The sequence below is a fragment of the Palaemon carinicauda genome, chromosome 1 (genome assembly GCF_036898095.1).
Source record: "Palaemon carinicauda isolate YSFRI2023 chromosome 1, ASM3689809v2, whole genome shotgun sequence".
Classification (NCBI taxonomy): Eukaryota; Metazoa; Arthropoda; class Malacostraca; order Decapoda; family Palaemonidae; genus Palaemon; species Palaemon carinicauda.
In genome coordinates this window covers 13,074,354-13,088,336 of record NC_090725.1, presented here as the reverse complement: position 1 = coordinate 13,088,336, position 13,983 = coordinate 13,074,354, and the positions used below count along the sequence as shown (strand labels likewise).

The following is a 13,983-nucleotide window of genomic DNA, read 5'->3' as shown; positions in this document are numbered from 1 at the left end:
CGCGGAGCTACTAATATTGAAATAGCAGATAGAGTGCATAATGTGAATAGATTGTTAACGGTGCGGATTTCTTTACAAACGACAACATAAGGGAACAAGTAGATGGAAAACCTTCTGAGCATTTGAATCAAGGTTCAACATCAATAAAGTGATACTACCGCTAAAGAGTTATTGGGTCCCTTGACTGTTCAAACAGTACTGAATTGGATCCCTCTCTCTGGTTACGGCTCATTTTTTTCTTTGTCTACACGTAAACAAAATAGTCTGGCCTCTTCTTACCACATTCTCTTCTGTCCTCATACACATGACAACACTGAGATTACCAAACTATTTCTCTTCTCTCAAAGGGTTAACTACTGCAATGTAATTTTGTTCAGTGGCTACTTTCCTCTTGGTAAGGGTAGAAGAGACTCTTTAGTTATGGTAAGCATCTCTCTTAGGAGAAGGACACTCCAAAATCAAAATCATTGTTTTCTTTCTAGTCTTGGGTAGTGCCATAGCTTCTGTACCATGGCCTTCCATTGTCTTGGATTAGAGTTCTCTTGCTTGGGGGTACACTCAGGTATACTGTTCTATCTTATTTCTCTTCCTCGTGTTTTTCCTGAAGTTCTTATAGTTTATATGTGAAGGATCTAATTAATGTTATTACTGTTCTTGAAATATTTTATTAGGATTGTTTATTCTTCTCTTATAGTTTATCTATTTCCTTGTTTCCTTTCCGCACTGGGCTATTTTTTCATGCAGTCTGTGTTGTAATAATAATAATAATAATAATAATAATAATAATAATAATAATAATAATAATAATAATAATAATGATAATAATAATGATAATAATAATATAAGCTTAATGCTTATCCAAGAATGGAGAATAGCAAAGGATTGACTAACTGCATCTTGGTGGTAATACTTCTGTGGATTTAAATTTGAAATCTTCAGAGCCCTTAAAAACATAACTAAGGGTTCCCTTCCTGTTGTATGGAAGTTAACCAGATAGACTGAGTTCCTGTGTCCTATTTTTAGTTCTGGTTCTTCTATTGTTTTATCAAATGTGTACAGAAATATTAACTGAAAAAGGGCATATCATTTGACATTTTTCTGCAGGTCAATGTCTTAGGGAACACCCCCAAAAATGGATGACTTTCATTGAAAGATTAAAGTAAACTGTTTTTCTTCCCCAAGCCACTGCATCACATATGCAACATATGGAATAAAGAATAGTAAGTTTTTAAGAAATATTTTCCACCTCACACCTTTCAGCAGGCAGTGAATACGACCGACGATAAAAAACTACCTAACCGTCAATTTCAAAAAGATTGTATTTATAGGGCTATTTATGAAATTACAACTGACAACTGGAATTGTGGTGCATGGAAGAAAGTGAGCCTACAGTTTGTCTATAACTTTCAGGAGTTCAGGAAGGTGGAGTAGTAATTCAAATGCCTTTAACAACTTATTAGCCCTCAGTAAGACGCTGGAACTTATCTAGATAAAAAAAAAATATTTTATTGAACTCATTGATGTCCATCATGAAGAGCTAACTAACGAAGACCGTAGGGAACCGTATGGAACTAGATGCTCAAAGGAAGGAGGAGGATAAAGTGGTTGGAGAACCTAAGGGTATCAAGACAAAGTTAATGGCATATAAGTTTTCTTTAAGTAAGGTCTGGTAAAGTATGAATTGCCAGTACCAAATGTTGAACGGTTCATAAAGGGTGCAGCAGCCGTTCATGATACTATGCAGTGTTACTTTATTATCAAAGATGAATAAAAAGGCCATCACCTAGACACCACTGATTCAATTCTTTAAGAGGGTATATAAACTTCATACTGAACCAGTTGCACCAATAGGCAAGGTTACCAGTAATTCAATTTCCTCCTTGCCTCCGTCTCTTGACAATGAGCCTGTCTTCAACTCCACAATCAGCCACCTCCTCCATCTTCAGTTAGCATTTCCTCTTCTCTTGCCAGCCCAAATGTGATATAGGCAAGCTGTTCTACTTTATAAGGCAAGGTTGCATACTCTAGAACATAATAAGGATTAAAATTTTTCTATATGCTGACTTCTTGCTAATTTCAAATCGATTGTATATTAGATATTTTCCTTAATCTATCTTGATAGTTTGGTTAGTTTGGTGGCGTAATTATCAAGAATACCACGTAGTATAGCTCAGTGGTTTGCAGATCAAGAAGAGGTAACCAATCAGGTAAGAATCAGGAATTCAAACAAAAACAAAACAAAAATCTGATCTCTCGGCCTTATCACTCCCACTGTATGGCGGGATTGGCTGTTCGAATCAATTTTCAGCATCTATTGCTATTCTTTGCCATTTCTTCCCCCAAGTCCCACCTCACCCATATCTCCCCTTACTACATACATCAATCAAATCCTCTAATACTCTATACTCCTCATCCACATCATTGGAATGCTCTTAGCTCTCTTGGTTGGTTCCACCTCCTTCCTTGTTATTGCCATTCAGATGTTGGGAAATAAAATGCAGTAAAATTAACCAACAATTAAAAGTAGCTTATTTATGGTGAATAATAGTTGCGAGAGTTCCTGATATGTCTGTTGTATACATCAGTTAGTACAGTATATGTTTAAATGCACTAGAGGTAGTGTGATTAGCTTAGGGAAAACTTGAAAACAGAACCTTCGATCATGGGCCAGTAAAATGCGAGGAAAATCAATTAAATATAAATTCAGTCAATATTTCACAACATAAACTCGTGTTACTTCCATAGCCTAATTGGCTAGCAATAGCTGGATCAGCGAATGGAAAACAGTAGAGAATAGGAAGGTGAAGGGTTGGTTACCAGATGTTTCGGCTAGCCAGGCCTTCCAGTATATGAGCCCACTCTCGGAATGCATCTCATTTATATGGTCTGGATTTAATGTGTGTGCGTATACTGTACATATATGTATATACAAATATATATATATATATATATATATATATATATATATATATATATATATATATATATATATATATATATATATATATATTAGTATGTTTGTGACCATGTGTTGGACAGGCTTAATAGAAGGGCCATGGATTCTAGGTGATTTATCAAGAGGATACCTTTTCTTGATCTGCATCATTAACTTCCTCACTAAGTATTCATTTTAAAAACCATCTTTGTCCTGCTTTCAGTTGAAATGGCTATTCTGGAGGGCACTTAGTCTTCCATGGTGTGTCAACTCTACCATGTTGACTAATTTTATCCGACTTTTTATCTTTAGTTTATTAGTTCTACCAGTAACTTTATACATATTTCTGTACATATTGTTTTTTTTTTATCATTATTATTAGGTTTGTTTTATGTGTGGTTATTTCTTTTCTTTTTTTTATGACTTTTAATTCTTATCTAGTCTGGAGACATTGAGCAATATCTGTGACTAGTACGGCCCAGACTTCGTCAGTGTCGTCTACTAAATTGTAATATTGGTGGACTGCATGCAAATATTCAAGGCCTAACAGTTGCCTCCAGAAAGTATGCTACTCATTCTCCTTAGAAACTTTTGTTTCTCAAATGAGGCAATCATCAGAACTCCTTATTACTTGTTTTAAGAAACCAACTATTTTCTTTAAATGGGATGCCATTCCTAAGGCAAGGGAATGGTGGTGTATATTAGTACTGGGTAGCCTCCTTTTCATAAGTCCTGCTTTGAATGAGGATGTCATGACCTTCAGCTAGTGGTAATAAAAGTTTTTGACAGGCATAGAAACTTCCAATTTATGTTCGATCATGACTAATTTTCTCTTTGATTGTCTTCTTACCATTATGGCTAAGACACAAGATAATAGATAGGTTTCCTTTGTTTTTGTTGGGGATTTCAACGCTTACTATACTACAGATTTTTCTAAATAAATAACTATTTTGCTCAACCCAAAGTAGCAAGGTGTATACCAAGAATAAAGAGCAAGAAAGAATATATCAATTAAAAGCACGCTTACGTGGCGGTGATGGACTGAAGATGACGCTCCTTCTGTTTTGAGTGCCAGGGGATCACTAAGGCCATTGGCTTCTGCAACTGTCAATGAAGCTGACGATTAGAAATCAGAGTAACTTGTCCGTCACTGATGTCTTCTTCTTCTTCTTCTTCTTCTTCTTCTTCTTCTTCTTCTTCTTCTTCTTCTTCTTCTCCTCCTCGTTCTTCTTCTTCTCCTTCTTCTTTTTCTTGTATCCAGTAATCCTTTTTTTCTGAGTATTCAACGATTTATTATCAGATCTTTCAACGGGCTTTCTTTCATGATTCAAATTTTTTGGTTATTGAAATATACAGTATATATATATATATATATATATATATATATATATATATATATATATATATATATATATATATATGTATATATATATGCATATATATATATGTATGTATATACATACCTATTTACATATGTAAAAATATCTATGTACACATATACACACAGAAACCATATATTTACATATATATATAAATATATATATATATATATATATATATATATATATATATATATGTATATATATATATGTGTGTGTGTATGTATGTATGTATATATGTGTGTGTGTATATATATATATATATATATATATATATATATATATATATATATATATATATATATATATATATATATATATATAATTTTTCCTCTTCCTCGCTTAAACCCACAGTGATAATCTTTTATGAATCCCTTATTCACCTTTCTTACTTTTTTTTAAAAAAGGCACAGCACCCAAATTCCTAGTTATAATAAATAACCAGCCACACACTATATCTTGTAAACTAAGTAACATCCTGTCCTCATAATTCACACAAGTGCCTTTATCATATTCACCGTTATAAAAGAGAAAAATTATTGTGGTAGGCTAGTAAAAACCTGTTGCATTCAAGTGGTTTTCACTAAGGTAACTACGTTGTTGTCCTTTCAAACTATGGATGGGGTGGGATGCCTATACGTCTACCTTCTTTATGATTAAGAGCCACTGTCTTTCCCTCCTTTGTTCTGCCGTGGGTGGAAAGAGACTTAGGTGCTTATCATATGCATACATATCGGTCTCTTTAGTCATTACTGATACATTAGATCCTAATTACTGATCCAGCATACAGTTTTGTGTGTTGATTTCCATTTTTTTTTTTTTTTTTTGTGTGTGTGTATTTAGATTTTTTATGGAAGATGACCACATGGGTCAATTTTTGGCCAACCACCGCAACTCGATCCAACAGCCTTTAGATCAAGGCATCATGAAGTATGTAAAAGCCTCATAAATTGAATAGGTAATAACTTCTCTGAAATATTTTAGTGAAAGTTATAACGTATATAGCATTACGTTTATATTTTCTTCAAAAATATATTAAAAAGTGCATAAATTCTCATATTTTGTGATATATTTTACAATTAAGTTCACTTATATAACTTAATCTACACTTGACATTTCTTTGCGATGATTAGGATAGTAATAGATGCGTACCTGAACATGAACATTAATGGAGTGTATGAGGATTAGCGCTGTTTTCGATGGCATCAATTTCATTCAAGGTGATGATGGACGAGATGCAGCCTCAAACTGTCAATTCCTACAATAGGATACTAAAAGGCTGAAAGACTACAATATGGTGATGGAAGGAGAACTATGTTGGAAGATTTTGTCGAAAATAATGAAGACACTCTGGAAGGGTAGATGAATGAAAATTAGCACCACTCATTACACAATCGCACCGACAGAAGAGGAGGAAAACGATCATTTAACATATATATATATATATATATATATATATATATATATATATATATATATATATATATATATATATATATATATATATATATATATATATATATATATATATATATACATATACATATATGTAAAGGGTTTGTGTATTGCCATGATCAGCACAAACACACACGAGTAATGGCCATCCATACTAGGGTACCTTGCTGTGAGCAATCAGACTAAACTCTCACACCATCACCAATTTGCGGTGGCTAGTGTTGTGATGAAAATGGCCAAGCCCCAGACTTGACTAAGGATAAGTTCTTTGTCCTAGAGTGAACTACAAACAGCTGCATTTGTTGTTGTCGTTGTTATATATATATATATATATATATATATATATATATATATATATATATATATATATATATATATATATATATATATATATATAAATATATATGTATGTATGTATGTATATCTATATGTCTTACTTATAACTTTAATCGAACAGTTTAACATGTTTCTTCTAAAAGGCCCATAAAAGAAACACGGGAAATATAAATAAATCACTATATTTCGGTCAATAAACATCGACCTTCTTCAGGATGTGAAGTAAAAATGAGGAATACAGTGGAGAGTGACGGTTTATATACGAAAGCAAAAGGGTGTGTTCAATTGTTCAATAGTTGTTATAATTGCTGGAAGGATTAGCCAAATTTAATTACATCCAGGTGCGTCTTCTTATTGTTAAGCCGCTCGGAGGAAGTCTTGACCTCTGATGCATATATATATATATATATATATATATATATATATATATATATATATATATATATATATATATCTTTATATATATATATATATATATATGTATATATATGTACATATATATATATATATATATATATATATATATATATATATATATATATATATATATATATATATACTGCATGTGTGTGTCAACATTTTAAATGTTATCAGAATGATTAAATCATTGGCAGTTTTTTCTTTAGACAACCTCTATATTGTTTACAATGCTTCAAGAAGGCTTAAGTGTCTCTGTGTGTGTATGTATTTATGATGAAGATATCACTATGATATACTAGGAGAAATGTTTAGTAAAATCTTCACCAGTATAAAAAGACTTTAATTGCAAATAGCAAATTATGCTAAATAAGCTTACATAAGTCCTTTTATAGTTTTTATATCAAATATCTGTTTTAATGTTGTTAATGTTTTTAAAATATTATATTTGAATTTTCATTACTTCTTAAATCGTTTATTTCCTTATTTCCTTTCCTCACCGGGCTATTTTTCCCTGTTGGAGCCCTTCGGCTTATAGCATCCTGCTTTTCCAACTAGAGTTTTGCTTAACTAGTAATAATGATAATAACAATATTACAAGCTGATGATAAAAGGTAGTTCTATAGACATACTACATTTTTATAGTATGTCTTTAACTAATGGAAGGTATGGGAAACGAGCTTAAACGTTATTAAAATAAGATTGTAAGGGGACAAATAAAAATTCGCATTCATATAACACAACCTTTCCATTTTAAAATACGTTTAGTAAATCATTCTCAATGTAAAAATACTTTTAAATGTACAATGACTAGGAGAAATCACAACATCACGGTAACTAAATTCCATTGTGTTACAAGGCTTCGGTTTACAAGGTACGGGATACTCGAGAAATAAAAAACTGTAAGTAATATATATCCCACAGCACACAGTTGTATAACTGATCTTAATTCATGATCATGATCGTAATATTATGTTACAAGGCCTCAACAACTGAGAGACAGGATCAAATCAGTGATGCTGTTGCTATACGATATCAGATAGAATACTTGATTGTAACCTTATGATTCCTCACGTTTCTTTTTAGGTTATTGGGTTGATCACTATTTGTTAAAACATACTTCAAAAGAGAACATTCTTTTGCTAAAATTCAAGATTTCCTTCCTCTTCTCTTGGCCGTGATGCAAGTTCTTTGTATTCAAATAAACCAATTCATTGCAACTAGAACCAGCTTTTTCGTGTAAGAATTCTTCGAATATTCTTTAATTCTATTTATAAAACTATAGTAGGATCAAAGAAAAGAACTAAAGAATTACGCAAGACTAATGACTCGCTTTCACTATCGATGTTCCAAGAAGTTGGGGACTACGTGGTTAAGAATAGTCCTTGAACCAATTGTAACTAGATTCGAGTAAAGATGCGTAAAGAATATAGGAGGAGTTAACACTGGCCTTCATCACCAAGGGAACTCTTCGTTGATTATTTGAAACATATCACAATTACTTATAGTCCTCGAACCAATTAAAGCTAGATTCAAGTATAATAATAAGAAATAAGAAAAAATACAGGAAGATTTTGGCACCGGATAATAATAAGGGAGCTGTCAGTTGCTTGTTTAAGATATATCACAGAAAATTATAGTCATTGAATCAGTTACAACTAGAATGAGGTAATGAAACTTCAAAAAAAAAATACACAAGGATTTTACGATTGGGTTTCATAACCTAGCTAAATGTCTAAGACCTATAATCCTACTGTAATTTTATTTAAGTCTCATTACTCATATCTAGTTGTAATTGATGCAAGGACTATAAGTTCCTGTGATACATCTTAAAGAAACAACGGACAGCTTCCGTGTTGATGAAGGTCAGCCCTAAAATCTTCCTTAAATTTAAATGCGATAAATTCGAGAAATAAAAGTACCTGAGATATATCTTAAAGATAGCCAACAGACAGCTCCTGTTGTGATGTGGATTTACGCTAAAATCCTCCTGTACTTCTATTTGAAATTCCTTTACTCAAATTTAGTTGTAATTGGTTGAGGGACCATAAGTATCTCTAATATATCTTAAATACACAAATGACAGCTATCCTGGTGATAATGACTGATGCTACAATCTTCCTGATTTTTTTTTGGGGGGGGGGAGTTTCATTACTCAAATCAATTTGTAATTCGGTCAATACTATAAGTACTTATGATATATCTTAAAAAGTCAATGGACAGCTCCCTTGGGGATAAAAGCCAGTGATAAAACAATTCTGCATCTTTGTTTGTTTTTAAGTTTCACTACTCGAATCTAATTGCAATCGTTTCGTTGAATATCAGTACGTGTGATATATCGTAAATAAACAAAGAACGGTTCCGTTAGTGATGAGTGCCAGTATTAAATCCTGATTATCTTTGGTAATTTCATTATTTGAACTTAGTCTTCATTGGTTCAATGAATATAGGTACTTTTGATAAGTCTTAAATAGGTAACGGACAGCTCCGTTGATATTAAAATCCGGAGCTATAATCCTCTTTTTTTTTTTTTTTTTTTTTTTTTTTTTTTTTTTTTTTTTTTTTTTTTTTTTTATTCCGAATCTAGCTGTAATTGGTTCCATGACTATAATCCCCTGTGAGCTGTGATAAACCTTGAATAGGCTAAGGAAAGCTCTCCTGGTATTGAAAGCTGGTGCTAAACTCCTCCAATATTTTTTCCAAGTCTCATTACTCCAGTCTAGTCGTAATTGGTTTAAGGACTATGAATACTACTGGTATTTTTTTTTTACTCCACTCTAGTTGAAATTGGTTCAATGATTATAAGTTCCTGTTATAACTCTTGAATGGGCAACGGAGAGATTCCTTGGCTATAAAGGTTGGTGCAAATATCCTCCAGTACCTTTTTTTAAGTTTTATAACTCGACAGAAGTTGTAATTGTTTTAAGGACTAGGAGTTCCTGTGATAAATCTTGAAAAGGCAACGAACACCTCCCTTGGTGATGAAGGCCGGTGCTCAAATCATCATATATTGTTTTGTTTCTGTTTTTTTTTTAATCATTACTTGAAACTAGATTGGTTTAAGGACTATGCTGAGCAACAGAGTCTCCAACTTCTGGTTCCTAGCTACTGTAAGTGAGTCATTGGTCTTGTGTAATTATGAGGACTTAATAGATCCCCGAGTATCATACCTTCAGGACATCGTGCATCCTTCTCCGTTTGGAAGATGTTGCCCTCAATAACTCCCAACGCCACCCTCGTCTATAACGTCAGTACTAGTAGGCTACACCCTTGGATACATGCCTCTGTACCAACCGTGTTTCACACAATTGTACATAATTCCTTTTGTATATATTATGCTTGTATCTTCGCTCTTCCCTCGCATTAAAACGAACATGAAAATTCATGTCTGGTTTTTCCTCTGTGATATTGTCTGTCTTGTGAACTTGTCATGTCCTGTTGCCTTGAGGTTTTGTACATAAGGAGAGTGTTCCACAACAATATAACTCAGTCGTTTCCAATCTGCCTTTGAGTTCACACCCTTACTCGGCGCCGTCACATTGGTGACCCCGGAAGTCGACTCGCTCCCACTGCCTTCCACCCCCACCTCCCTCGCCCCTCCATAGTTGGTACTATGACGGAGACTACATCGATTGGCGCCACGGCCGCCCCGTTAAAACTTTCACCGTTCGCCACCGGAGAGGCGTTTGCTTGGTTTCAACGCGCTGAAGTCCACTTTCGTATCAGGGGCGTGACTCGCTCAACCACCAAAGCGGATTATGTTCTCGCAGCGATACCCGAGGACACCTTCCCAGAAATATCCGACTGGCTTTGTGAACAAGGAGACACCCCAATAGCGTATGACGCCCTCAAATCATACCTTCTGCAGCAGTACTCGCCGTCGCCAGCCGCCCGTATAGCAAAGCTTTTTCAGATCTCGCAACAACTGTTGGGGGACCAAAGGGCTTCGCTTGGCCTCAGGGAAATGACCAGTATCGCTCGCCTTCAACCTGCCGCAGACGGCTCTCCTCGGGAGGTGAACCTACTTCGTGCCCTTTGGATACGCCGTTTACCTGAACCTGTACGCGCTGCCATACCCGATGTCGATAGTTTACCTATAAAGGACTTGATGACCAAAGCCGACGCCCTTATGGACAGCCACTTCAAGACCTCCATCAACGCCTCCACGAGGATGCCTATACAACGTCAACCGAAGCTGACATGAATGCCGTAGGACATACACGCCTACCCCGTGACGTGCCGAAGCGGCGACACAGCCGCCCACCACCCACCAATCGTTCGCGCCCCAACGAACGACCTCTACAGCCACTTACTACCTCCCATCCGCCGCAGTTTTGCTACTACCACTGCAGATTCGGGGCAACCGCGAAGAAATGTGCCAAAGATTGTCAGTGGCCAAAAAACGCGTAAGCAGGCCATCGCTTGTGGCGGTGGCCTCCCATGTTTCTAATCTGTTCTTTTTACAGGATGCTGGAACGGGCGTGCGATTTTTGGTAGACACGGGTGCTTGTCGTTCTCTTTTGCCAAGGAAACTCTTCAAGGCACGACGTAGTCTGTCTACATCTGCCGACGTCCGCTTGGTAGCTGCCAACGGATCTGCGATACCCACCTACGGTTACGAGAACCTCACATTATCGTTCGGAAACGGTAAATTCAATTGGAAGTTTCTCGTTGCTGACGTCACAATGCCAATCCTCGGTGCGGTTTTCCTCTCTCATTTCCACCTTCTGGTCGATGTCGCCCACCGACGATTGGTCAACGCAGACTCGTACTTGTCGACACCTCTTCAACCCGCCCCCTCTAACCTCGCTCTCCACATCAGCGCACCCACGGATGCCTACGCCCACCTCCTCACGTCGTACCCGGAAGTTTTCCGTCCAGAACTTCGCCAAACGCCCACGGTTCCTGCCAAGCACGGTATTTATCACCATATCAAGACGACGGGACCCCCAGTCTTCGCAAAATTCAGACGTCTGGCACCGGAACGATTGGCAGCCGCCAAACAGACGTTCGCCGAAATGGAGAACATGGGCCTTTGCCAAAAGGCCTCCAGCCCATGGTCGTCACCCTTACACATCGTTCTGAAGAAAGACGGCTCCCTCCGTCCGTGCGGGGATTACAGGCGCCTGAACATGCAAACAGAACCGGATCACTATCCCCCTCCCAAACATTGCCGATGTAACCTCCTACCTGCACAAAGCGAAGGTTTTCTCTACGCTCGATCTACTGAAGGGGTATTATCAGGTGCCTATGAACCCAGAAGACATCCCCAAGACCGCCATCACCACTCCGTTTGGCACATACACCTTCAATTACTCCTGTTTTGGCCTTCGTAATGCTGGGGCAACGTTTCAACGTCTCATGGAGGGCATCTTAGGGGACCTCCCTTTCTGTGTATGTTATGTGGACGACATACTTGTGTTCTCCTCCTCAAACGAGGAACACCTCCGTCACCTGCGCATCGTGCTCGACCGCCTGCAACAAAACGGCCTTGTAGTCCGGTACGACAACTGTACCTTTGGCGCCAACGAAGTGTCGTTCTTAGGGCACCGTATCACTCCTGAAGGAGTCCATCCCCTCCCTGAGAAGGTAGCAGCCGTTCAGAATTTCCCCGCGCCCTCGACCGTCAAAGCTCTGCAGGAATTCTTGGGCATGATCAACTATTATCACCGTTTTCTGCCAGCCATTGCCGCCACTCTTGCTCCCCTCTACGCCTCCCTCAAGGGCAAGCCAAAGGACCTGAAGTGGGGTCCCCTTCAAGAAGCAGCCTTCTGCAATGCAAAGAAGGCCCTATCAACTGCTGCGGCTCTCACTTTACCTATCCCACACGCCCCTCTCCTTCTCTCCACCGATGCCAGCGACGTCGCTATTGGTGCAGTACTCGAGCAGGTGGTCAAAGGCTTGCCCCGCCCATTGGCCTTCTTCAGCAGAAAACTGTCCAAGGCAGAATCGGGTTATTCTACCTTCGATCGAGAATTGCTGGCGGTGCACTTGGCTGTCCGTCACTTTCGCCATTTCTTAGAAGGTACGCCCTTCGTCATTCGCACAGACCACATGCCTCTGGTGCACGCCTTCACTCGACAATCTAACGCCTGGTCCGCCCGTCAACGCCGACATCTCTCCGCCGAGGCTGAATACAATTGCACCCTCCAATACGTCCCTGGGAAAATGAATCCCGTTGCCGATGCCCTGTCAAGAAACACGTTGGCTGCCGTTCAACTGGGATTGGATTACAACGCCCTGGCTGAAGCCCAACGACAGGATCCAGAGTATCAAGCTTGTAGGACATCCTGCACGTCCCTCCGTTGGGAGGATTTTCCCCTCGAAGACTCCAACACCACCCTCCTCTGTGACGTCAGTACTGGTAGACCGCGACCTTGGATTCCTGCTCCCATGCGCCGACAGGTGTTTGATCTCATCCACGGCCTTTCACATCCCTCGTGCCGTTCTACTGCACAGCTGCTGAAGGCAAAGTTCATTTGGCACGGCATTTCTAAGGATGCCTGTACTTCTTGCCAAAGTTCCAAAGTACATCAACACACGGATTCAGGAGTGGGCACCTTTCCTCAACCTCAGCGTCGTTTCACACACATTCACGTCGACGTTGTAGGCCCCCTGCCCACATCACAAGGACATCGTTACCTGTTTACCGTCATCGACCGATCCACTCGTTGGCCTGAAGCCATTCCCATGGAAACTGCAACGTCCGCCTCATGTACATCTGCCTTACTCACTGGATGGATTTCAAGATTCGGTATCCCTGAGCATATTACTTCTGACAGGGGAACCACTTTCACCTCTCAATTATGGACGTCATTAGCGAATCTCCTGGGCATCACCCTACATCAGACAATGGCCTACAACCCCGCTGCCAATGGAATGGTTGAACGTTTTCATCGCACCCTCAAAGCAGCTTTGATGTCCCGCTGCAAGGATTGCAACTGGTTTACTCAGCTTCCCTGGGTCCTCCTGGGACTAAGGACCACTCCTAAAGACGCCCTCGACGTCTCGGCAGCCGAAATGGTGTATGGCGACCCGTTGGTCGTCCTTGCCGAATTTTTTCCTTCTACAACCTCCTCCGACGATCTCCAGCGCATACGTCACGTCGTGGGAAAATTTACTCCATGCCGCCAGACTTACAAGCCCCCAGCGAAGCATCACATACCAACGGACTTGCACTCTGCAACGCACGTCTTCCTGCGCAACGACACCAGCAAGCCACCACTAACGCCCCCTTACACGGGCCCTTTCCTTGTGATCCGACGCAGTCCGAAAGCATTCCTCCTAAACATTCGGGGCAAAGAAGACTGGGTCTCCATTGATCGTCTAAAACCTGCTTATCTTCTGCCAGATGACCCGCCTACAGTTCGCCTCTCTAGATCAGGGCGCCCTATTTAACATGTACAGTATGTCATTTTTAGGGGGGAGCCATGTACCAACCGTGTTTCACACAATTGTACA

At 38.8% G+C, this 13,983-nt stretch overlaps 2 protein-coding genes across 2 annotated transcripts in view; one reads left to right on the top strand and one right to left on the bottom strand.

The window, feature by feature from the left end:
- The window catches only part of LOC137648005 (serine/threonine-protein kinase C-like), an 847-nt gene extending 822 nt beyond the window's left edge, over window positions 1–25 (top strand). The window contains exon 2 of the mRNA XM_068381177.1: window positions 1–25. This exon is cut by the window's left edge and continues 577 nt beyond it. Coding sequence (XP_068237278.1) covers window positions 1–25 — 25 coding nt within the window.
- The window catches only part of LOC137641525 (organic cation transporter protein-like), a 34,761-nt gene extending 30,717 nt beyond the window's left edge, over window positions 1–4,044 (bottom strand). The window contains exon 1 of the mRNA XM_068374164.1: window positions 3,963–4,044. The gene's annotated coding sequence lies outside the window, so the exon portion shown is untranslated. The remainder of the gene's footprint in view (window positions 1–3,962) is intronic.
- Window positions 4,045–13,983: the final 9,939 nt, after the last annotated feature.